This window comes from Canis lupus, chromosome 28 (assembly GCF_011100685.1).
Source record: "Canis lupus familiaris isolate Mischka breed German Shepherd chromosome 28, alternate assembly UU_Cfam_GSD_1.0, whole genome shotgun sequence".
NCBI classification, from domain to species: domain Eukaryota; kingdom Metazoa; phylum Chordata; class Mammalia; order Carnivora; family Canidae; genus Canis; species Canis lupus.
The window spans coordinates 15,445,047-15,471,119 of NC_049249.1; the positions used below are offsets into that span (position 1 = coordinate 15,445,047).

Below are 26,073 nucleotides of genomic sequence, written 5' to 3' on the forward strand. Positions count from 1 at the left end.
CGGGTCTGTCATCCTTAGCCTGGGGCTTTGTGGCAGTTCCTTATCTGTAAGATGAGGGTAATAGCACTTTTGACCTCTTGCAGGATGCTGGCTGGTAGACTCAAAAGATAGGCTGGCTAAACAAGCTCGAAAACCTTGAGAGTCCTATATAAGTGTGTATTTTATATATATTAACTTTATATGTGAGTGTTGGGTATATATTACATTGCTCTGCCCTTCCCCATGTTTGTGCTCTCTCCCTCTCAAATAAATAAATACTCTTTTAAGAAAATTCAAAAAGATTGAATCCTTTTGATTAGAACGTACTTAATTAAGGCACACAATAAACCTGAATATTTTGGGAAGATTTTCAGCAACAAGAGCTGAAACATCTACCTTTTTATTTTTAACCTAGCATTTGGTTATTACAAAGTTCCTCAAAGGCAAAGTCCATATCTTATCTGTCATTTTTGTGCCTGTCAGCATCTAGCATGAAAGTTAAGGATAACCCCCAAGCATTACATTCTTTCCACTCAAATTTGCGCTTTAGGTCCAAAAAGCTTGTTCTAGCTGTGTGACCACTCTGGACCCTAACTTTTCTTGGTTCCTATGTGGAAAACATAACCTAGGTGAAAATGCCCAGCCGAATGCTTGATAAACACAGTCACTGGGAAGAACTTGGTTTTTCTTCAACCTGTTGAGTGTTGTGGCAGGAGGTTTTCCTGACTCTCCAGAGGTATTCCTCTCATGCCACAGAGAGGTGCGCTCCTCTGGGTCCAGGCCTCTGTTTTACGTGTCTTGTAGAGAAGGTGTTGCTTGAGCCTCACTGTGGGAAATTCATGTCTGCTGTTCATGTTTGGGTCTCTGTGGCATGCGTTAACCTCAACGTGAGGGGATGCACGTCTATTACTGAACTTGAGAGCAGGAGTAGCTAATCAGATGCCCACAGGAGCTGGGCAGTGACAGCTTGAATGAAGCAGATGGGCTTCGTGGACAGCAGGCATTGCGGGAAGGCTGAGGTGGAACCAGAGCCCATGTACATCTGTGACACGCTGCTAAGGGAATGTGGGCCTGGAATTTGCAAGAGAAGCTGGAAATTTGATTTCTGTATGATTCCTTTTCATTTGAAAATGTTGACAGCTAGGGACTTGCCTGTGGTTCTGCCATAGCTTGCTCGTCTCAGATGTAATTCTCTGCTATTCTCGAATAAATCTGTTTTTGCTGGTTTTAAAAAAAATTGTTAATTCCATTTTTATTCTTAAAGATATATTTATTTTACTTTATTATTATTGCTTTTTAAAGATTTTATTTATTTATTTATGAGAGAGGCAGAGACATAGGCAGAGGGAAAGGCAGGCTTCCTGCAAGGAGCCCAATGCAGGACTCGATCTCAGGACTCTGGGATCATGACCTGAGTCAAAGGCAGATGCTCAACCACTGAGCCACCCAGGCGTCCCAGATTTATTTATTTATTTTAGAGAGAGACAGAGAGGGTGTGGGCGCAGGGGAGGGGCAGAGGGAAAGGGAAAGAACAGGACCTGAGCTGAAATTAAGAGTCCCTCGCTTAACCGACTGGGTCACCTAGGTACCCCCGTTAATTCCATTTTTATTTTATTTTTTTATTTTAATTTTTTTTCATTAATTCCATTTTTTTTTTTAAATTGGAAAATGGGAGCTCCTGGGTGGCTCAGTGGTTGAGTGCCTGACTCTTGATTTTGGCTCAGGTCATCCCAGGGTCCTGAAATGGAGCCCCAGGCTCCATACTTGGCGGGAGGGGGGCGCGGGGGGTCTGCTTATGATTCTCTCTCTCCCTCTTCCTTTGCTCCTCCCCCTCACTCTCTCTGGCACTCTCTCTAATAAATAAATAAATATTTTTTAAAAATTGAAAAGCAAAGTTACCATGTAAGCATGGAACTCATTAGTGGTCCCATTGTGGTCTGAGGGCTGCTGGTAATCCCTGCTTTCAGGCAGGAGAGGCAGTGATACAGTGTGGGAAGGAAAGAACCTGCCCTCATGGGACCAACTCTGGACTCACGATAGTCAGCTGAATCCCCCTCTGCTCTGCCCGAGTGTCTCCTGCTCTGTTGAGTGCTACCTAGTATCTCGCCCCTCAGCTCTCTGCACCAGCCCTTGGCTGAAGATGCCATACTTCTCAGTGCATTTGTTCTGTGGCAGAAGAGACCAGTGATGAGGGATTGCTAGGGTTGCCTCAAGGCAGGACTGCTTTCCTTCTAAGTGTCCAGGGGTGAAAGAATAGCACATTAACTCAATGTCCTGAGCTGCTGCAGCCAGTAAGACCCCACAGGTCTGCATGTGCTAGGACATCGACAAGTAGTCTCTAATAAAACCATGGAATATGTTGCAACTTCCGATCTGTGCTCTGGGATTTTCCTACCAGGGTCAAGTGGCTTTTTCTGAGTTTGTTATTCAGGTTCCTAATAGCAACACAGGAAATGGATTTTAATTTCTTTTTTGGCTGCTCTGTTTGGGAGCTATTTAATGAGGATCCAGTTTGCAATGCAGTAGTACTGATGTGGATATGAGTGTACCTGACACGTTACTTTTAAGAAAAAAATTATGTTTGGGGCACCTGGGTGGCTCAGTTGGTTAAGAGCCTTGCCTTCGGCTCAGGTCGTGATCCTGGGGTCCTGTGATCCAGCCAGTTTCAGGCTCCCTGCTCAGCGGGGAGCCTGCTTCTCCCTCTCCCTCTGCTGCTTCCCCTGCTTGTGCTCTCTGTCAAATAAAGAAATTTTAAAAAATTTTTAGAAGAGGAATATTAGACCATTCTACTTTTGAAGGCAAGAACTCTGTATATTGTATGTTTTTATAAATCTAGGGAAGTGGTTCTCAAACTTGAATATATATGAGCTGAACCATAAGTTCTTAACCCACATTCTTAAATACACCAACTGATTTTTTGGGCTCACGGACCACACTTCAGGAAACACATCTCTATTTTGTTGCATTCATTTATTTATTTTTTAAAATATTTTATTTATTTATTTATTCGTGAGAGACACAGAGGGAGAGAGGCAGAGACACCTGCAGAGGGAGACGCGGAGGACCAGGTTGTGGGACTTGATCCCGGGGCTTCAGAATCCCGCCCTGAGCTGAAGGCAGATGCTTAACTGCTGAGCCACCCAGGCGTCCTTATTTTGTTCCATTTATTATCAAAGTGTGTTCGTTGCTACCTTAGAGCAAATTCACTATTTGTGAGATATCATGATTCATTCTGATTCACTGTTGCCCTTCCTCAGATTCTTGGAGCATGCCAGTCTTTGGGAGTCCCCAGACAGAATTGTTACATGAGACTCTCACAGGTGGAAGTCAATGGATCCTTGTCTCTGCTATAGCAGGGGTCCCTGGGACTCTCTTTCCACAATATACACTGCAGCCACATCTTGAAGCAGCAGCAGCTCACTTTGTGCCTAGGCTTCTTTCAAATATTACTGGCTCCAGTCTTTGGCTTTACCCTTAAGGTACTTTGCAGCCAGAGGGTGGGAGACTGGGTGCTCTTGAGCCCAGGGAACTGGAGGTAAAGTATACTATCAAATGTGAGGGATCAGGCTGAATTTTATCAGATTAGATTTATTGGCTTGTTTAGGGGAACCTGGCCAGGCTAATTGTCCTTGAGGAAAATTACTGAACTCAACCAAACAGTATAAAAATTCATTCATAGGGATTCCTGGGTGGCACAGCGGTTTGGCGCCTGCCTTTGGCCCAGGGCGCGATCCTGAAGACCCGGGATCGAATCCCACGTCGGGCTCCCTGCATGGAGCCTGCTTCTCCCTCTGCCTGTGTCTCTGCCTCTCTCTCTCTCTCTCTCTCTGTGACTATCATAAATTAAAAAAAAAAAATCATTCATAATATCCCAGTACATAGAAAATAGAGTCTTGGTTAATTTCTTAGCAGTGGCTTGCCCTTTATCAGAAAGGATGAAACAGAGCTCTTTTAGCTAGAAAAGCTTAAAGGTATAATTGACATGTATAGGTTATACTGTGAAGGAGTAGTACATGACACTCCCGATCATAAAAACAGGGAGATTAGACTAACATATAGGAAATAATAGATCAGGACTCCAACTGGATCATTCCTCTGCATGAGCTTACTTTCCGTCATCCCCATCTATTCTGTAACCTCCATACATCCAATTCAAAATGTGTGCCCTTGAATGATTCTACTTATTTTCCTCAGCTCTTCAAACAGCTTAAAACCATTAGTATTAGGGAAAAACTGATACTAACTTTCTTATTGTAAAAATCTAGGTGTAAATCCATAAAACTTTCAAGAATTTTTTTCCATTTTTTAAAAATTTAAATACAACTAACATATAGTATATTATTGGTTTCAGAAGTAGACATCAGTGATTTATGAGTCTTATATAATACCCAGTGCTCATTACATCACATGTCCTCCTTAATGCCCATTACCCAGTGACCCCCCTTCCCACTCCCCTCCAGCAACCCTCAGTTTGTTTCTTATGATTTAGTCTCTTATGGTTTGTCTCCCTCTCTGATTTTGTCTTGTTTTATTGTTCCCACCTTTCCTCTGTGATCCTGTTTTGTTTCTTAAATTCCACATAACGAATGAGATCATATGATAATTATCTTTCTCTGAATGACTTATTTCACTTAGTGTAATACCTTCTAGTTCCATCCACGTCATTGCAAATGGCAAGATTTCATTTTTTTTGATGGCTGAGTTATAGTCCATTGGACATACATACTGCATCCTCTTTATCCATTTATCTGTCGATGGACATCTGGGCTCTTTCCATAGTTTGGCTAATGTGGACATTGCTGCTCTAAAAATTGGGGTGCAGGTGCCCCTTTGAATAACTATGTTTGTATCTTTGGGGTAAATACCTACTAGTGCAATTGCTGGGTCGTAGGGGAGCTCTATTTTCAACTTTTTGAGGACCCTCGATACTGTTTTCCAGAGTGATTGTACCAGCTTGCGTTACTACCAACAGTGTTAAAGAGTGTTTTTTATGATCACCTACAAATCTTTTTTAAGGACCTGGGCCTGAAAGTGCTACAATTTCAGAATTTGAAGATTCTGTGTAAGAATAAAAATAGCTGATTCTAAGTTAAGGTTGCTTGCTGTCTTTTCTGATTTAGCCATTTCAAATCTGTCTTGTTTATGAAGACTCTGTTGCCCTTTGGTTATAAAGTATTACCCAAATCAGATAGAACCCTGGTCCAGTAGATGTATAGTGCTAGAATTTTGTCTACTTTCTGGAAAGCCATTCCTGGTTCAAGACTAGAAGGAAAGTTGATTTTGTTACTTACTCTGCAGTAGCAGCCATAAAGCAGGGAGACAACAAAAGAGGGATGGGGTCCTAAGTTGAAAAGGAATCATAAGAATTGCAAAAATAGGGGGCATCCCGGGTGGCTCAGCAGTTTGGTGCCACCTTCAGCCCAGGGCGTGATCCTGGAGACACGGGATTGAGTCCCACATCGAGCTCCCTGCATGGAGCCTGTTTCTCCCTCTGCTTGTGTCTCTACCTCTCTCTCTGTGTCTCTCATGAATAAATAAATAAAATCTTAAAAAAAAAAATAATGACCTCATTTTTGGTTAAAACTCAGTGATTCTGGGATGCCTGGGTGGCTCAGCAGTTGAGCATCTGCCTTCGGCTCAGGGTGTGATCCTGGAGTTCCAAGATCAAGTCCCACATCGGGCTCCCTGCATGGAGCCTGCTTCTCCCTCTGCCTGTGTCTCTGCCTCTCTCTCTGCATCTCTCTGTGTCACTCATGGATAAATAAAATCTTAAAAAAAAAAAAAAAAGAATTGCAAAAATATTTTGATATTATTCATATATCCAGCAACATTATAGCCAACAACAAATTTACAAGCTCTGGTATTTCGGCTGTTATTTTAACTGTTTTGCAAGGCATATGAGGCATGGCTTCTTTCTAAATTCTCAGTGATTCTTTTCATACCACTCTCCTTGAGATTCACTGTACTCACGCACACTAGCCTTCTTTTTCTTGAGCACACCAAACTCACTCCTGCATTGGTGTCTTTGTATGCATTTGACATTCCTGCTGCCTGGAACATTGTTCCCACAGATCTTCTTAATTTAATCTGGTCCCTTCTTAACATTCAGGGCTCAACTCCCGTGTCACCTTCCCAGGGAGGCCTTTCTTTCCTGACTGCCCCATCTAAAACCTGTTATCCTGTTTTATATCCTTATGGAGATTATTACTATTTTAAATTCTAATTTAATGTTAATTTTCAGTCTTCCTCACTTGAACGTGTTTAGGATCTTTTTTCTTTTCTTTTTTTAAAGATTTTATTTATTTATTCATGAGAGACAGGGAGAGAGGCAGAGATATAGGCAGAGGGAGAAGTAGGCTCCCTGTGGGGAGCCCAATGCAGGACTCTATCCTGGGACCCCAGGATCATGCTTTGAGCCAAAGGCAGACGCTCAACCTCTGAGCCACCCCGGCATCCCAGTGTTAGGATCTTTTTGTTGTTGTTCTGTAGTTTCGAACAGTGTGCTCCAGTATGAGTTTGTCTGAAAATTCCATATATTCAATCAGCTCTGGGAATTTTTCAGTTATCTCTTTAAATATCACATCTCCTCCATATTCTTCTTCTTAAGCTTCTTATTCTCATTTTCCATTTCTATGGTATATTTTATTTTTTTTATTTTTATTTTTTTAAGATTTATTTATTTATTTATGATAGAGATAGAGAGAGAGAGACAGAGACTCAGGAGGAGGGAGAAGCAGGCTCCATGCTGGGAGCCCGATGTGGGAATCGATCCAGGGACTCCAGGATCACGCCCTGGGCCAAAGGCAAGCGCTAAACCGCTGAGCCACCCAGGGATCCCTCTTTGGCATATTTTAATTGTTGTTAGCCCTATGCCGGGTATTTTTCTCAGATCTGTGTCCCAGTTCACCAATTCTCTCTTTAACTTGGTCTGAGCTCTGTGTAGCCAATCTATTGAGTTTCTAATCAATAGTGATTTTTCTATACCCCCTACCCCCACCTCACTGCTTGGTCACTGTTTTCTTCAGCATGTTCTTTTCTCATGTTTTTCATTCTTTCTTTTTGGCTTTAATAATAATAATTTTTTAAACATCCCAGTTTATTTTTTTTTAAGATTTTACTTATTTATTTATTCATGAGAGACACAGAAAGAGAGAGGCAGAGACATAGACAGAGGGAGAAACAGGCTTCATGCCAGGAGCCCAATATGGGACTCGATCCCGGTACTCCAGGATCATGCCCTGAGCCAAAGGCAGATGTACTCAACCACTGAGCCACCCAGGTGACCCAGGCTTTAATAATTTGAAACATGCGGATCCCTGGGTGGCGCAGTGGTTTGGCGCCTGCCTTTGGCCCAGGGCGCGATCCTGGAGACCCAGGATCGAATCCCACATCGGGCTCCCGGTGCATGGAGCCTGCTTCTCCCTCTGCCTGTGTCTCTGCCTCCCTCTCTCTCTCTGTAACTATCATAAATAAATAAAAATTAAAAAAAAAAAATAATTTGAAACATGCTTTTATATTCTAGTTTATCAGATCATTCTATTAAGTTTTTTCAGAGAGTCTTATCCTGCTATTTGTTGGATTTCCCAAGTCTTGTTTGCGATGGCTTATTTCTGTGTAAGTTTTTCTTTTGTGAATTTTCTATTGTGAGCTCATCTTCAACAGAGCTTTATTTATGGAAATCATGCCCCAATTGAGGGTGGGTCTCTTCAGAGTTTTGTATTTCTTCTGCCAAATGTCACAGCGTTATTGCAAGCCTGAAGCCACTTTTTGTGTTCAATTTATCCTTGGGGATTTTCAGACCATGTAATAGTACAATTCAAATTTCAAATTAACTTATGGAAAGACACGACTGATGGTTACAGATGATGAAAGCAGATGTTTTCTTCCTCTCAATTCAGAGCTTTCTTCCTGTCAGTGTGTGGCCAATAGGCTAATTTATTCCTAGTCCACTCTATCTTTTTGAGGGTCCTCATTTTATATTGGGGCTGTTTTAATTCCCTGTTTTCAGTTGGGTCCAAGAGCAATAAACAGCCCCTTTTTCCAGGGCAACTGAAAAGGACTGACCTCATTTACCATTGTACTTTCTAGTTCCCTTCAACATTTTTGACTCCTAAGGATCTTCCTTACTTTCTTGCTAGCTCAGCTGTGTAATTAAAAGGATATTGCTGTATTGCCACTATTTCTACGAGCTTTGGCAAAGAAGAATTTTTAAAGTTACCAACCTAGCACTCTTGCCACAGAAACAGGATCCCTTCCCCCAGAATCTCTTGCTCATTGTTGTAGCTATAGCATCCAGCACAGTGCTGGAATGCAAGAGGAGCATTAGTACACATTTGTTTTTTGATTTGTGGAATTGGACATTTCGATTAGAAATTGTTTCTTTTCCCTGTAGGGAAACCAGAAGTGGCGCTCCAAAATCATTCACATCCAGCAGCCAAGATAGTGTCCTATGCTTTAACACCTGTGAACAATTTCAGTATTACTTTTTACTTTTAAGCTTTACAACTTTGGTGCTTTCCTATGGACATGAAGCTGCTGTTGCCAGTTACTAGCAGGGTTTTCCAACCTCACAAATTGGTGAATTAAAACCACCCCTGAGGAACCATGTACTGCCCAGTGTCTCTCTTTATGATGGTGCTTAGAAGGTTCTTATGCTGATTGACCTTTACAGTGGCTTAGCTGAGAACAGCAACTATAAGAGATGGAAATTGTTAAGGAAAGTGTTGTTAGTCCCAGTTTATGCTACCACAGAAGAGATGAGATGATTTCTTGCATATGGACAAAAGGTATACTGTCCATCCTTTTCTGTTGTAAAAATATTCTTTCCGGTTCAGTGTTGGCCTTGACTAGTTCTTCTTTGTGCCTGTGCTTTTCATCTGGTGACCTGTGTGCCCTGTACCTCAGAGCTAGGCTGTGGAATCTGGGCTGAAGACACATACCTGTAATGAACAATGATGCTAATGGTCATTGCCACAGTCATTTCTGAGAGGAGAGACCTCAGCATAAGAGCATGTGTTATTCACAGTTTCTTTCTTTCTTTTTTTTTTTTTTAGATTTTATTTATTTATTTTAAAGATTTTATTTATTTATTCATGAGAGAGAGAGAGGCAGAGAGATAGGCAGAGGGAGAAGCAGGCTCCTTATGGGGAGCCCGATGCAGGACTCAATCCCAGGACCCCAGAATCCCAACCTGAGCCAAAGGCACTCAACCACTGAGCCACCCAGGCATCCCAAGGTTGCGTTTTCATATCCTGATTTTCTGAAAAGCAGAATGGTGTTTCATCCCATTGTGGAATGTGGGACCTTCATTCATCTTTCAACATTTATTGAGCACCTGCCCTGAACCAGCTGTGATCTGGAAGGGTGGGGGTGGGGGGACACAATGGGCAAACGGCGAAAACGGTCATGATCTCTCCTCATGGAGCTTTCAGTCTAGTGAAAGATAATAAAGTAAATCATTCAGGTAAAACTACAACTAGAAAGAGAAAAATACATGATTCGGTGAGACCTTACTAGGGATAAGACCTAGGTGTTAGACATGAAGGTCCAGATAGCTTCTTGTGACAAAGGTAAGCTTGAATGGAGATCACCAAGATGGTTAGAAAATTAGCAACCAGGGGAGAGGAATGGGGAAAACATTCTAGGAAAAGGAGATGGTACAAGCAAAGACCTTTAACTAAAAGGAGATGGTCGAAGAAGTAGGTAGGGAAGTTAGGTAAGTGGGGACCAGATGGTGTAGTGAAGTGACGAGATCAGATTTGCATTTTGAAGATAGCTCCTTCCTAGCATGTTTTCATTTGCACAAAACTGCATAGCCCCAAAATTCTAGAAACATAGAACCTATCATAAAGAAACTGTGAGGGCGCCTGGGTGGCTCAGTCAGTAAAGTGTCTTCCTTCAGCTCACATGGTGGTCCCAGAGTCCTGGGATCAGAACCCTGCATTGGTTGGCGGTGTGTGGGGGGGTGGTTGGTGGTGATGATTATGGTGTCTCTGCTCAGCGGGGAGCCTGCTTCCCCCTCTCCTTCTGCCCTTGCGCATGCGTGTGCATTCTCTCTCTCTCTCTCTCTCTCTCTCTCTCTCTCTCTCTCTTTCTCTTTCTGTCAAATAAATAAAATCTTTGGGATGCCTGGGTGGTTCAGCGGTTGAGCATCTGCCTTCTGCTCAGGTCCTGGGATCAAGCCCTGCATCAGGCCCCCTGCTCAAGAAGGAACCTACTTCTCCCTCTCCTCTGCCATTCCCTCTGGCTTGTGCTCTCTGGCTTTCTCTATCTCTCTGTCAAATAAATTAAAAGAGAAAAGAAAAGACCACCTTTTAAGAAAAAAAGGGAGGAGTCCTGAGCATGTTGCTCCTCCTCACTGCCAAGTAGAAGATGAAAGATCCTCTTCCCAAAGTCATAGAGCTCCACAAGGCAGAGTCCTTATCTTTTCCTTCAAAGACAAAATGTTGACTTTGGTTTGGAGCTTTCAGTGGGTTTATTTAAGCAGCTGAAGAAGTATAATCTCAACCAAAGAAGCTGAAGCTTCCTAGTAAAAGCTCAAGCCCTAGGGCCAAACAAAAGAGATCAAAGCACTTGGTAGCTGTGTGACCTTAGACAAGTTACTCAGCCTCTCTTCGCCTCAATTCTCTGACACTACCCACTTCACAAGTTGCCTTCAGGTTAAGATTAAGGAATATATGTAAGGCGTTTAGAACAGTGCCTGGCACATAGCAGGTGCTCAGTACACATTAGCGATATCATTCACCCCAGGTTGAATAGCTGGTGTTTGGTTAAGCAAACTGTTATGTACCAAACCCTGTGCCCATACTGGAAATGGAGGTGGTTGGTGAGGAGTCAGAGCTCTTGCCCATAGGGAGAGCACAACTCATTCTTTGGTTCACTCTCTGGAGAGAGGGAGCGGGAAGGATATTTACTGCCCACACTTCAAGACTTAGTCTGAACAATGTAATAGGTGTAAGGTGCTTGAAGATGCTTGGAAACAAGGCAGAGAATAATCATAATCATAAAACGTGCTGAGAATTTTTCATATTTTAACTTTATCCATTGCATTCCATCCGGTCGCTTTTTCTGTTCTTTGTGTGTCTGGAGCAACCCACATTGCCAGTGAACTTCACTCTTCTGAAATAGCTCTAAGTGAATGCAAAGTGCTGTTTAGGCAGTCTTTCTAGCCTGGCAGTAATGGTTCACAGAGTGACATTGATATTAAGAGCTCAGAGAAGTTAAGTCACTTAACCAACATCACATGGTTAATTAATAGACAGTAGTATAGGAGCTGCGCTTTAGACCCAGATCTGCCTGGCTCTCAACCATACCTTCCTCACCATGGATCTTGAGCCACCGGAAGTCTCTGAGAGTCCTCCAGGTAAACCACAATTAGGCCCCCTGTATGTACAGGGAAGGCTGGAAGAGCATTGGGCAGCATTTGCACGCCTCTGTTCTTTGCTAGCTCTTTGAATAAGAGGAGACAAATTTCAGGAGCTCTTGTATTGACTCGAGGCTGCGGTGTGAGGGGGTGGGAGGTGGATAGGCTAATAAAGACTTGGGTTGAAGGAGACATGAGAGAGTGTCTTTAACTCATCTGAAGGCCATTGTGTCCAGGTCCTGGTCCTCTGTAGTCCTACCAAACCCGAGAGAGCCAGGATCAAACCCTATGCTCTTGGATTTTCCTTTCATACCACCAGGCTTCTGGAGGAACTTACCTTGGGACTCCCACCTCACTTACCCTCCTGATCCTCCATTTCTTCCTTGCTAAAGGTTCACGAGAGCCCACTTCTTGTCTTCCTATACTGCCCACTGCTTTCCTTCCTTCTGTGGCAGAGAATGACAGTTCCTATTACCATGACTGTCCCAGGCAACCTTCGAACTCTGTTAGGGGTGGGGAGGGCAGGGGAACGAGAGCAGGGGTTGATATTTACTGGGTAGAAAGCGTTTGAGGAGCACTGGATTAAATGATGCTTCTACAGTTCTGCTCTCCCTAGGAAAGTGGAGGCAAAGCAGGGAAAAAGAGCAGGGTCCTGTTTATAACAGGCTTCCTGTGCCGGGGGATGGAAAAGCCAAGAGAAAAGCTGACACCAGTAGGTCATGAGGATACCGCTTGTTTAGATTTCAAACGCGTTCCATTCCACGCCTCACTTAGGACTAGTTGGCTGTCCTGTGTTCAGAGTCTGGACCTCATCTGGTGAATTTTCCTGAGGCAGAAGTGTCACTGGATTCTTTCATGTGTTGGAGTGTAGGCAGCACAGCCTCTTTTAGAAACTATGTGGACACTTTGAACTGTGCTCTTGCAAGCCAGTGCCAGAAGAATGGCATTTCAGGGCCTGGTAAACTTGGGAGAAACTTTTTGATGTCTTTATGAAAGCAATGTTTTGCTCTGAAGTCAGGGAGGGTGTGTTCTAGCAAAAGAAGTGAGCACAGATCTGCTCTCTCCACATGCCAGGCCTCAGAGGAGCCCTCCGACCAGACAGCCCCCCACTAGGCCTTCCATGTTGCTTATAGTAGACATGGGAAGGCAGAGATGGGAAGACCTCTGTTGGCCGTGTTGTGAAACCCTCACTGTCAGAGCTTTCCAGTGCCTTCCCAGTGTTTCCTTCTTCCTAAACCCCCTCACACAAGGCTGTCAGGCTCTTAAAGACCAGGAACCACCTGAGCAACTGTGGCAGAGACCTTCCGTGAGCCCAGGAGCAGGTCTCTAGCTGTGCCCTCTCCCTTGTCCTCTCCCTGTGACATCAGGTACCCGAGCTGACTCTGCCCAGCCTTAGCCCTGTAGATGGTTAGTGGAGTGCCTTGTTTATACCCTTGGCCAAGTAGTGTAGTGTAAAGCAAGGCCCAGAGAGGAGGAACTGACCATGTGACTTAAGTTTCCACTGGCAGGCCTCCGCCCGGATGTACACTGTGGGCAGGGTCAGCCTGAGTAGCAGCAAATACAATACTGTGGTTTTAGTTTCTCTGCTGAACAGCCTCCCCCTCTCCCCCTTTTCACTGCAAGCTTCTTGGGGATGGGGACAATGTCTTATTCATCTATCCCACATACCCAACACAGTGCTTGGCACAAAGACAGTGTCCAGTAAACGGATGTGTCACTTGTTTAGAATAAAGAAATGTTGAAAGCCAGGTGGAGCACCCGACTTAACAGTCTCATCATATGTGGTGGGGCCCACAGTACATTTTGGGGCTGAAGTCCAGGTTGGCTGCGGAGATATCTCTTATCTTAAGTGTGAAATGTCAAAAAGCGTCTTCACCCCCATCCCCATCCATCCACCAGGACTGTGAATAGAATTTGGCACACCTCAGGGTGGTTACTCAGCAGTGCCCTTTCTGGAACTGTCCTGACAAGGCACAGTGTGAATCCTAGGTCCAGTCAAGATCATTAAGAGATCATTTGATAATCAGAAAATTATCTAGCAAATTGAAATTGGATGAGGTCACCTGAGGAGGTCACCCTTTTTCTTAAAGACTAAAGAATTTTAGTGGCAAGTTATCTTGGCCCTCTTCGGAGTCACACTGTAATTAACCTTGAACAGAGTGTGTTTTGAAGGACGGAGTGACTGACTAGATGCTAATCCTAGGATATGTACTGCAGTAATTGTTCCGGGAACTTTCACAAAAAGCCAATTTTATTTAAAACATACTGCTAATTACATGAGAACCATTGTCTTTTTACTGGCTGAGTGTAACACCGGAACATGAAGTGTTTCTGCTTGGACATAAAGAAAATGAGGCATCCATTTCCTGTCTGAGGAAAACTTTGCTCTTTATCAGTCAACTTTGTGTGCCGAAACCTCTTCCCCCTTTAATAAACCTTTGTTTTTTTCTTCAGTCTGTTGTTGTGGTGGGTTCTTTCTAATTTTTTTTCCCTCATGGAATGAACAGACCATCTTGGTGGAGGGTGGCCAGATAAATGGGAAGAGAGGGATGGGAAGAAAAGTGGCATTTAAAAGCTATAATTTGGGGCAGCCCGGGTAGCTCAGCGGTTTGGCGCCGCCTTTGGCTGGGCTGTGGTCCTGGAGACCCGGGATCAAGTCCCATGTCGGACTCCCCGCATGGAGCCTGCTTCTCCCTCTGCCTGTGTCTCTGCCTCTCTCTCTCTCTCTCTCTGTCTCTCATGAATAAATAAATAAAATCTTAAGAGAAAAAATAAAATAAAAGCTATAATTTGGGAGCACCTGGGTGGCTCAGTGCTTGAGCATCTGCCTTTAGCTCAGGTCGTGATCCTGGGGTCCTGGGATCGAGTCCTACATTGGGCTCCCCACAGGGAGTCTGCTTTTCCCTCTGCCTATGTCTCTGCCTCTCTCTATGTGTCTCTCATAAGTAAGTAAGTAAGTAAGTAAGTAAGTAAATAAATAAATAAATAAATAAATATTTTTAAAAATACATAAAAGCTATAATTTCATATGCTTAAATGTTTTTTGATGATTATTATTTTATTTTTTTAGGATAAGGAAACCTGTGTGGGCACCAACAATCAAAGCTACATTTGTGACACAGGACATTGCTGTGGACAGTCTCAGTGCTGCAACTACTACTATGAACTCTGGTGTAAGTCCTTGCCCGCCCCTCCCGGGGTCTCTGGTACCCCAAGGTCCTCCTGGTTACCATCTCTGCTCATTGGGAAGTGGTGGACTGGGCACATTTTCTCATTCTCCCAGAGGACAGTGTTGTGAGTGGAATCTGTTGCTGGGTTCCAGAAGAAATTCCTCTGTAGAGGCGAAGTGCTCTGGTGCTCTTCAGAAACCATTGGCTAAAGACTAAGGAATATGGTCTGTGCCTTCTGAAGAGGCCGTGGTTACCTGGTCTGCTGAGGAAGCTCCTGCCTGAGCTTCTCTGCAACATCCCCTCCAGTGTGTGCTGAGCAGTGACAACAACTCACATCCTTCTGTGGGCTAGCCCAGACACCCAGGCTTTGCCATCTCCATAAAGAGAGATTGTAGCAGCCAAGCTGCTGTGAATGCCAGGCTATAGGCTCTGTGGATAGCTGTAATGCTATTTCATTGTAAGAACCTTAAAGACTTTCCAGAATTCCCTATACAGCATCAAGGAGCTGCCTCTGTTTCTGGTTCCTTAAAGGGATCACCTTCTCCCTAGTTCCCTGCTCCCAGAGCCCTCTTGGAGCAAGGAAGTCTAGGAGCCCTCTTGGAGCGAGGAAGTCCAGAGGTTTAGCTCCCTCTGTTTCCTTCCCACTTCTCAAGCTGAAATGTCTGTAGGCTTGCTTCTCCAGTGTATCTCCGCTGTTACGCTCAGCTAACTGCTATGGAAACAGTCCTCATCTCACCACTGGTTTGGTTGAGCCCATTGGCTTTGTACCTTCAGACTTGCACAAGGGTGGTGACATCGGGCACAATCGCTAGGGAGCCAGCCAGGTTCAAGGAGTTCACTAATGTGCTTGGTATTTCAGTCTTCTTGAAGCTAGGATGAGACACTGCAGGATGCTGGACAGAGAATGGGAAGAAGACAGGAGAGTCCTTAGGGCAGAGGTGAGCAGCACTGCGCTGGTTCTCACAAGCGTCTGTAGAGAGAGAAATGGTAGCTCATTTCCCCAGATAGTTCTAAGCCCTCATCACTCCCTCCATTTGGAAACAAACTGGGCTCGTTTGTCAAAGCGTGCCTTTTCTGCCACCGTCACCCTGTCCTTTCTCCCCTTCTTCTCTCTGATCTCCCCACTCCCCCCACATTGGTGATGTGGTCAGAAGGCAGTGAGGAGGGCTGTTGTTTGGTATGGAAAGTAAATTAGACTCTTGGCTCGGCAGTGTCTCCCTCTGCATGTAAAGGTATCTTGTAGCCATTGGGAGTGGTTCCTCCAAATAGGACCTCTCCTCACCCTTATCCTTCCCTTTTGAGAACTGAGGACTGGCTTATCTGCCTTTCTGAGGAATCCCAGGGATAGTCCAGTGCACGGTCCCTTCACCAGAAGAGGACAAAACTTGGGACATCCGCACCAGTCCTCTGAGAATATAAGCAACAGCGAAGGATGATCCAGGATTGTTGCTATTTTAGAAGGGGTGGGGCCGAGGGACTTACTAGAGGACACAAAGTGCCAAGCAGGTGAACAGACTGTTTAAATGTTTTAAAATGAAGATAACCACAGGGCTCCAATTCTCCCTCCCACCTCTTGTTAAAACAAAAGTCGAAGCTTGGCTGCCAAAAAGCCACAGAGCTGCAGTTTGTTTCTCCGGGGCCCGGCCCAGGCGGCATCAGTTGCAGATGACCTCGTCTCAGATTGACAGAGCCTCCTGGGCTTTTGGCGGAGCAGTCTCAGTAGCCACCAGAATTGGGTCACTGTCGCCCGGCTGAGGGGGTGGGGCAGTGGGGACAGGGAGACCCAGGTGGTAGAGAGGCGGCCTGGGAAGCGGCACTTCACCCCAAGGGCTTAAAGAAAGCCATGGGAGAAGCTTTTTTTTTTTTTTTTTTTTTTAAGATTTTATTTATTTGTTCATGAGAGTCACAGAGAGAGAGGCAGAAACATAGGCAGAGGGAGAAGCAGGCTCCCTGCGGGGAGCCCGATGTGGGACTGGATCCCAGGACCCTGGGATCACGACCTGAGCCAAAGGCAGACGCTCAACCACTGAGCCACCCAGGCGCCCCTGAGTGGCTAATTCCTCTCTCCAGTTATGGTCAGTGGGGGGAAAGGAGGAGGCCAGAGACAAGAGTCTGGATGGGGATGAAAGACTCACCATCCTATGAGTTGGCCCATGCTTTCCAAGTTCTGGAGGGATGGAGATTATAAAAGCAAAACTGTCCTCCTTGGTGCCTGGAAATGGCTTCTCTGTTAAGAGAGGCCCATTGAGTGTTCCACCCTCCCTCAGAATTCTTTGGTTTTCCTCCTCATCAGGGTCCTCTGCCTGATGTGTGGCTAGGAGGGAAGATGAGTGTTGGGATGAGCCCCTTCGGTTCATATCAAAACTGCATTTTTGGTCGCTTTGAACCCTATTCCCTCTACTCACCTCTAAACTTTGCCTGACATGTGAAAATAATGGGCTTTGGGTTACTCTTTTTGTCTCTTTCCTTCGGAAGGAAAAAAAGTCTCAGCCAGGAAATCCTTGGCAGAGTTTCTGTCAGACAGAGAACATCTTTTTTTTTTTTTTTTTTTTTTTTAAGATTTTATTTATTTATTCATGAGAGAGAGAGAGAGAGAGAGAGAGAGGCAGAGACACAGGCAGAGGGAGAAGCAGGCTCCATGCAGGGAGCCTGACATGGGACTCGATCCTGGGTATCCAGGGTCATACCCTGGGCTGAAGGCGGCGCCAAACCGCTGGGCCATTGGGGCTGCCCAGAGAACCTCTTTAACCACAGTTGCCTACAGAGAAGGCCTCAGGGAAAAAAAGCAAAAAACGCCATTTCTACGAACCCTTTCACCTCAATGGAGGTGAAGACTGATACACACGCGCGCAGCACACACACACACACACACACACTACATACCTCACTTACACAAACTCCCTTTCTCCATGTCTTTGCAGTTATAACTGAAACCAGTGGTCATCACTGGGCCTGCGTCAGGTGGGAAACAAAGGTCCTTGTTTTACCACTGAGGCTGTCAGAACTGGTCATCATCATTACTATTATCCCACGCATTTTTATGGCACTTGTACTTTAACTCATTATTCAATCATTTATTCATTCAGTAAAACCCTTATTCTAGTGGTTCCCCAAATTTGGCAAGCTTCCGAATTTCCTGGAGGGCTTATTAAAATACAGATATCTGAGTCCTACTCCCAGTTTTTGTTGTTGTTTTTTAATTCAATAGGTCTGAGGTGGACCTGAGAATTTGCAGTTCTAAGAAACTGCTACTTGAGGCTGTGACCTCTTCTGTGTTAGAAACTGTAGAGAAGCAGAGTCCTTGCCATCAACAGGGTCTCTCCTAGCAGAGAGAGGAGATAAGACAGGAGGTCCACTAGTAAGAGACAAAGTAGAGAGTGGAATGTATGTGCCAGGACTGCTGTGGATTTTCAGAAGGACAGTTTGCGTTGGCTAGGCAGGATTCAGGCAGACTACATGGAAGAGGTGGCATTTGCGGTGGACCCTAGAAGGCAGATAGGATTTAACACTTCTTCAAAGGGTAGAATGATTTCTCAGGCAGAGGAACACCAGAGGCCAGGGATGGGAAAGAACAGAGAATGCATGACGTCATTGACCTTTCCCCTGAGGCCGTGAGGCTTGTCTGGGAAGGAATGGGAGATGAGCGTGCTAATGTGCACAACATTCTACTACATGTGAGGCACTAAGGTCTTTACTCACATTGTTGCCTTTCACCCCAAGAACAAACCTGCTAGGTTCTCATGTCACCCCTATGTTCTCATGTGTCGGGACCAGGGGTTTGAAGTAAGTGCTCAGCTGGATGCAGCTGACTGGTAGGGTCAGTGGTCCTCACTCCAGAACTCCAGAGTTCTGGAGCAACCCCCTCCAGAACTCTGGTGTGTCGGACTAGAGGGGTGATGGGCCCAGGTCATGGAGGGTCTCAAATATGCATGTTTCATCCACCTGAGGATGCCCTTCACGGAACAGGTAGAGCAAAGAAAAAAGCCAAGATTGAGAGAGGCCACCAACATGCTCAGGGCCAAAGATCCTGAACTGACATCTCCCGATTCTCATCCCAGGACTGTTGCCACTCACCAGCCTCCAAAGTCCAGGGAGAGGCCAGAGCTGGGAATTTCTGCTCCTGAGATAATTTGAGGGACCTTCACTTGGGCATCAGTTTTCTCTTGTCTGGGCTTTAGTTGGAGAAAGGGAGTGTTTCTGGGCAGTGGAATTTCCCCTGAGGTGATATGAAACAGACTGTTAACAAATTCATTTAAGACTGCGCAGCTTGTTTTTACCTGCTTTTTCTTTTTAGTTTATGTTAAGATGTATGATCGTTGTTGAGCTGCTCGTGACAAAAGCCCGTGCCATCTGCCACCCTTAGCACAGTGGAGAGTGGAAAGCTGGGGCCTTCTTCCAAACCCTCGATTGGACCCCTGCTCCTAGAGGTGCTGGCTTCTGGACAAAAACAGGTTGATCAGTGGCACTTGGGCTGGTTTTCCAATGAGTTCAGCTAAGCACAGAATCTAGAAGCAGACTTTGGACTTTTCTTCACCCTTGCTTTTTTATGGAGTATTTGTGGGGGCAGGATTAAAGGAGAAATGGAAAGAAAATCCTTCCCATCTGTGGTCACTTTTGTAATGACAACCATAAATAACAACTAGAGAACTTATATACCAGGCATGGTTCTGAATATTAACTCATTTCACAATGACTGGTAAGGTGGAAACCATTATTTTCCTCATTTTACAGATGAGGGAAGTAAAAACAAAATGACCAAGATCACAAAGCTAAGAAGTGGTTTTATGAGCTGTGACTTGAACCCAGGCCACTGTCTCTTTTCTTTTTGGAACTGCAGTCATGCTTCTAGGAAACTTTTCCAGTCTTTCAGATGAACTTGTAAGCCTTCTGAGGTCGTCTTTTCCCCATATCAGGCCTTTTCCACAGTGGCAGTGGTAGGAGCTCCTGCTGAGAGCTAAAAGGGACCGGGAAGGTCACCCACCATCCTGTGGGGTAGAATTTACAGTGTGCTTTGGCTTCCTAATGAGGAATTTCCTGCCCAGTTGGGGAGTGGTGTTTTCCCAAGTTTATAGTGAACTCAGGGCACATGACTCAGTTCCTACATTGGACTGTGATTGTTTTCCAAAACATGTTTTCTATTTTGCTTAGCATGACAAATGCTCCCCACCATGAGATCACAGCTTTCAAAATTGTCATTGAGAAGTGTAATCTCTGGGTAGGTGTGTGTTTGGGGAGGAGGACAAGCTTTTGTGTGTCTGTTTCATTAGGTTTTTCTTTTAAAATTTAGTTCCTTGTTTGTGAAATCTAGTGAAAAGATCAAAAGTTTGTACAACTCCATAGAGACTAGTCTGGATATTCTCCCTTTTAAACTTGGTGGGACATTGCTTCACTAAAGTGGCTCCCAAATGAGTCCATTTTGTGAGGGCAGACTAAAGAATGCCTTCTGCCTTCCCACATTAACTCCATCAAGGAGGACCAGCTCATTAAGGGTCTTTTCTGGGCCTGTGCTAAACTCTATCTTGCCACTAGACCCATTCTACTTCCAAGTTAGCTTTCTCTCAGTTTTGATCCACACAAATAATCTTTTGTCATACTGTATTAGAAATGAAGAAATTAGGGGCACCTGGCTGGCCCAAGCGGAAGAGCATGTGACTCTTGATCGCAGGGTTGTGAGTTTGAGCCTCACCTTGGGTGTAGAGATTAAATAATGTGAATAAATAAATGAAAACAACAACAACAACAAAAAGGAATTAGAACTCAGTTTGATACTTAATAACATCAACAGTGTAAATATAACATCATATAACTGGTACATAGTAGGGAGACTTTTTCTTCCCATGGTACTATGTTAAAAGAAGTAGGGTAGTAGAGTTTCAATGAACACATGAGTTGTCTGGTGTTCTCTTAGATATGACTGAGGCAGTTTTGCCAAGGACATGTATTACAGTTGTCTCATTTTTTCCCTAGTCTCCTTTTGCCCTAATTTTTCCTTAAAAAAAATAAATAAATAAAATAAATAAAAATTTTAAAAAGCTCTATTTTTCTATTATACTTCCAGTTCAGTGGATCTCAGACTTTTTTCTGGATCAAGGATTCCCTTAAGAATCTGATGAATGCTTAAATCTTTTTCTCTAGAAAAGCCTATAAAGATACTGCATCAATCAAGATAGGCTATAAGTCTCCAACCAAGTGGCCTTAAACAGGTTTACTTCTCACACTACATGTCCATCATGGGTTGGAGGGGAGTTTGGTTTCCACTTCATCATCCTGAAGCCAGACTATCCCTGATGTCACTATCTGAAATGTTGCCAACCGTCATGGCAGAAGGAGGACTAAAGGAAGGAAAGTCTTATAGAAATAAGAGATGTCCTGGCCTCTAATGGACAGAAATTACTTCTAAACCATATTCACTAGTTCGAACCAGTCCCAAAGCCTTGCCCAGTCATAAGGGGGCCACGAAGTTCAAGCCTACCCAAATGCCCAGAAGGGGAAAACCAGAAATATGTGGCCAACATATGAAAATCAGTATCTGAGATTTTTCTTATTAAAAGCATGTGTTAAAAAAAATAGTCTTGCCTGGCTGGCTCAGTTGATAGAGCAATGCGACTCTCCATGATGGGATTGTGAGTTTGAGCCCCACATTGAGGGTGGAGTTTACTTAAAAACAAAAAGAAAAATAAACAACAACAAAACATTAAAAAATAAAATCATGTTATAAAATGAGAAATATTGCCCCTAGATCATTTATATGGCAACATAAAGGTTAAATGTTGGTTTACCTTTAGGTAAGAAACTACTGAAAAAATGACTTGGAAGGTAAACTAGTCAAGTTAGATGCAATTATCTCATGGGAGAATGTACTTTTATTTATTTATTTATTTATTTTTTAAGATTTCATTCATTTATTCATAGACGCAGAGAGAGAGGCAGAGACACAGGCAGAGGGAGAAGCAGGCTCCATGCAGGGAGCCGGATATGGGACTCGATCCAGGGTCTCCAGGATCACACCCCAGGCTGCAGGGGGCGCCAAACCGCTGCGTCACTGGGGCTGCCCCGGAGAATGTACTTTTAGAATTAGAACACAGTACTAAAGTATAAAGGATTGTGAGATAATGATGCTGGGCAAGTGAGAGAAATGCAGGTAATATGGAAGAGTGATTAGCCCAGAAACTCTTACGTCTAGAGCCGGACCCTTGAGCAGAAGGCACTGTGCTTGTTTGTGCTGCCTCCCTCTCTCTAGTGCAGCACCCCCCCCCCCCCCCTCCAAGGAGGCTGGCGCTGAGGATGTTATAGGACAACATCAGGGAGCCACTTGGCTCCCAATGCTCTTTTCTGGCCTTACCCCCACTTCTCAGGGCTCCTGTGACAGTATTTATCTAGTCTTGAGTCAACCAGCAGCAGGGATTGAGAAATATAAGTGAACTTAAGCAAATGTCAGCTTTGAATCTTGGAAAGGACCACAAGGGAGACTTCTGACTTCAACTTATGTATATGTTTTCTGGTTACATCTTACTATTTTTTTTCAAGGTTTTATTTTTAGATAACCTCTATACCTTACATGGGTCTCAAACCCACAACGCTGAGATCTAGGGTCACACGCTCTACTGACTGAGCTGGCCAGCTACAAGGGTTTTATTGCCTGCCGATGGGATAAAGGGTAGAAATCCGCCGCCTGTTGTCCTCTGCCCATTCTCTTTTTGTCAGGCCTCAGCAGAAAGTTCCCCTGAACACTGACAAGTTCCACTGAACACCTAACATGCTGAAAAAACTGCTTTCAGCATGTTAGGTGTCATATGGTGGTGCTGCCAGCCTGCCAGGGCCAGGCGGCCTTACTGCCCTCCCTTCTTACTCTGTGAGGGTGGTTTTGTGGGGTGATTTAGTGAGAACACCTTTAGGGGACAAAAAGACGTTGCCTGAGACCACACCCTAAAGATCAGTGCGATCTTTTCGAATATTGTATTCTGGTACAAATAGAAAAGTCAGAGGTGTATTCATATACATGTTTACTTGGGGGAAAGTTTGTTTTGGTTTTGTTTGGTTTTAAATAAGCTTTACACCCAATGTGGGGCTTAAAGTCAACGCCAAAGTTAAGAGTCAGGTACTCTACCGACTGAGCCAGCCAGGAGGCCCTGGGGCTTTTTTTTTTGGGGGGGGGATGATCTTAACTCATTCTGACAAGAGATACATGTGGGAATACTTAAATACTTAAATTCTAAACACAAAAGTATAATTACAAAGCAGGTGATACAAAATACATGTACCCTTGGTAATGGAAAAAAAATTGAAGTTATTCAGAAATAGCAAATGAACGATCATCTAGTCTCAATAACAATTTTTTTAGATTTTATTTACTTGGGGGGCGGGGAGAGAGCGAGCACGTGAGCACAAGCTGGGGGAGGGGCAGAGGCAAAGGGTAAGTGGACCCTGTGCTGAGCAGGGAGCTTGCCATGGGCTCCATCCCAGGAACCTGGGATCATGACCTGAGCTGAAGGTAGATGCTCAACCAGCTGAGCTAGGTGTGTCCCAATAACAAATCACCTTAAAATTATTCCTCAGATAAATATTTTTACTCAGAAAAAAAAATATTCTTTTTATTTCAAAGAAGTACATGTTCGTCTTAGAAAGCTTGGAAATGCAGATAAGCAAAAAACAAGAGATCTAGTACCAGAAATAACCTCATGATGAACTTCCTAACCATCCTTCTAGAGATTCCTATATACTTTTTTTTTTTAAAGATTTTATTTATTTATTCATGAGAGACACAGAGAGAGAGAGGCAGAGACACAGGCAGAGGGAGAATTAGGCTCCTCGCAGGGAGCCTGACACAGGACTTGATCCTGGGACCAGGATCATGCGCTGAGCCAAAGGCAGACGCTCAACCAACTGAGCCACCCAGGCATCCCTATATACTTTCTTTTTGAAGGAAAAAAATTAGGATCAGATTTTATACTGTTCTGTAATTTGCTTTTTTCATTTATTTTTTTATTTTTAAGATTTATTTATTTATTCAGAGAGAGAGGCAGAGACACAGGCAGAGGGAGGGGCAGGCTCCACGCAGGGAGCCCGACGTGGGACTCGATCCCGGGTCTCCAGGATCACACCCCGGGCTGTAGGGGGCACTAAACTGCTGCACCACCAGGGCTGCCTTGCTTTTTTCATTTAATATTAGAAACATATTTTTTTTAAAGATTTTATTTATTTATTAATGAGAGACACAGAGAGAGAGAGAGATTGGCAGAGACACAGGCAGAGGGAGAATCCACATGCAGGGAGCCCCATGTGGGATTCAATCCCAGGACTCCAGGATCACGCCCTGAGCCAAAGGCAGGCGCTAAACCACTGAGCTGCCCAGGGATCCCCTAGAAACACCTTTATATGTCAGAAGTAGTAATCTGTGAATATTTTTAAATGATTCATGTTATTTCATTGTATGAATACATTCTCAGAGAAATTTAAAAACCTCTCCAGAAATTAATTTTTTTTTTTAGTAATCTCTACTCCCAATGTGGGGCTCGAACTCACAACCCCCAAAACAAGAGTTGTATGCTACAATGACTGAGCCAGCCAGATGCCCCCATCCTCTTAAGTTCTTTAAATAAAAGCTAGAAAAAAAAGTAAAATTAGTCACAGGTATTTTAAGTTTACTTTGTTTCCAGTTTTATAATGTGAAGGCAAAAATTGAAATTTCTCATAATCCCACCACTTAAAGGTATGTCACTCCTTTTGTGTTTTTCCTTCTAGTCTCTTTCCTCCCATATGTATATATGTATTTTTTTAAAAGCAAAATTGCTCATTGATTATAAAAAGCTTTTTAAAAAAGGGTTTCTGCTTACAATTGAAGATTGGAGAGGGGGTGTCTTATATGGGGGTTTGTCAGGATTCTCTGAATATGATCCAAGAACACTGTGGGAAACGAGAAGAAGGAATCCTTCTGAAGAAGGAGGACTGTAGGCCTTCTCCCCTGTCCCCTTATACCTATCCCTCTCTGGAGCAAGGAGGAAGGAGGGGAGGCTGCTGATGGCCTTGAGTCTAATGTAATCACAGGCCAAAGGGAGGTGGGAGTGTTATTTGCAACTGTAGGAGATGGAATTATACCAGATTATATCAAGAGCAGGGGAAGGCATTTATGCTCTCTAGGGAAGAGATGGACCTGAGGCAATTAGAATTTTTCCCCCTGTAACTTTAGTGACTCTTGTATTACACCAGTGTATCTGGTAGAGAAAAGTCCATGATCTTTTTGGTGATATCAAGAGAACCCTAAGAATTCCTTTATCGGGTGGCCCGTCTGCGGGGCCTCCCAGTTGCCAACCTGCTGGGATTTTGAGGGGCTCTTTGCTTTTGGTGAGCAGCCTGGTATAGCAGCAGGAAGTGAGGCTGGGAACCAGTCTTAATGTCTTGAGCAGAGCTTGGGGGTTGAGAGTGGGAGACAGATGAGAAGAAAGCCAGAAGCACTTTCTCTGAGATCCCTTAAGAGAGGACGAATACATAGTCCTTAAAAGGTCAGCATATGTAATGTCCACCAAACCCAAAACACAGGACCAGTGGTGCTGGAGAGTTGCCTTCTGCCCCCTCCCACCCCATCTTTCATTCTGGCACAAACATTTATAGAAATTGAACACAGATTCCAAATGGAAATTCACCAGGTGAGGCAGGCAGTGTCAGCTTCGACCAGGTGGGCGCCGGCCAGGGACTTCCCTGCTGGGAAAGCTGTTCCTCTGGCTGGTGTTCACCATGCATGTGTGCCTCTCTGCCTTGCCTCCCTGCCCCCAGGGTTCTGGCTGGTGTGGACCATCATCATCATCCTGAGCTGCTGCTGTGTGTGCCACCACCGCCGAGCCAAGCATCGCCTTCAGGCCCAGCAGCGGCAGCATGAGATCAACCTGATTGCCTACCGAGAAGCCCACAATTACTCAGCGCTGCCATTTTATTTCAGTACGTACACCAAAAGCCCCCAAACTCCACCCTTCTGAACCCAGGATACAAACTGTGGGCCCCTGTGGGCCCCCTTGCCCAGCACAGTGCAGAGTCTCTCTCGCAGGTATGGGAATAGGGGGGTGCTCACCATTAGCACAGAGGAGCAGGTGCTGTGCCCTGAAGCCACTGGGTCATTCCAAATCCACATGGGCCTATTTTCTTAAGGCAGGTAGTCAGATAGTCAGATGGTGTATGATGCAAGTGAATCAAGACTTAGATTTCTGTGGCCTGAAATCCTCCCATTTTGCTTAGTGCCCTGTGATATCCCTGAGGCTGCCATGAAAGGGGCAGGTGTGTGTGCGGGGTGACATTGGGATGTCCTGAGAACCAAGAAACTGCCTGACTCACCGAAGGACACTCACCTAACTTCTCTGGGGGTTCCTTGCAAGTGACCCTCTAAGAGTCCAGGGAGGCCCAGCTTGTCCAAAGCCATTCTACAGTGTGTTCTACAGAACAAAGTGGTCATGGGTATGGAATTCCACATCTAGAAGTGTCAAGTGTTTAGCACAGTACTTGGCATATAGTAAGTGCTCAGTAAATGCTAGCAGTTATTGTTTTAACCAAACCATCTGTGCCTTGAGATACTCA

The 26,073-nt window shown here is 44.4% G+C and overlaps 1 protein-coding gene and 1 long non-coding RNA gene across 4 annotated transcripts in view; one reads left to right on the top strand and one right to left on the bottom strand.

The window, feature by feature from the left end:
• Nucleotides 1–26,073, top strand: part of WBP1L (WW domain binding protein 1 like) — a 66,597-nt gene that overhangs the window by 36,115 nt on the left and 4,409 nt on the right. For all 3 annotated transcript variants that reach the window (XM_038578654.1, XM_038578655.1, XM_038578656.1), the window contains exons 2-3: nt 14,412–14,514; nt 25,282–25,443. In XM_038578654.1, the coding sequence (XP_038434582.1) occupies nt 14,412–14,514; nt 25,282–25,443 (265 nt within the window). The remainder of the gene's footprint in view (nt 1–14,411; nt 14,515–25,281; nt 25,444–26,073) is intronic.
• LOC111092941 lies at nt 7,550–25,928 on the bottom strand. The gene is made up of 4 exons (XR_005380528.1): nt 25,848–25,928; nt 15,280–15,481; nt 11,702–11,787; nt 7,550–8,918 (listed from the first exon to the last, which is right to left on the bottom strand). It is a non-coding gene; the product is annotated as an uncharacterized LOC111092941 (long non-coding RNA).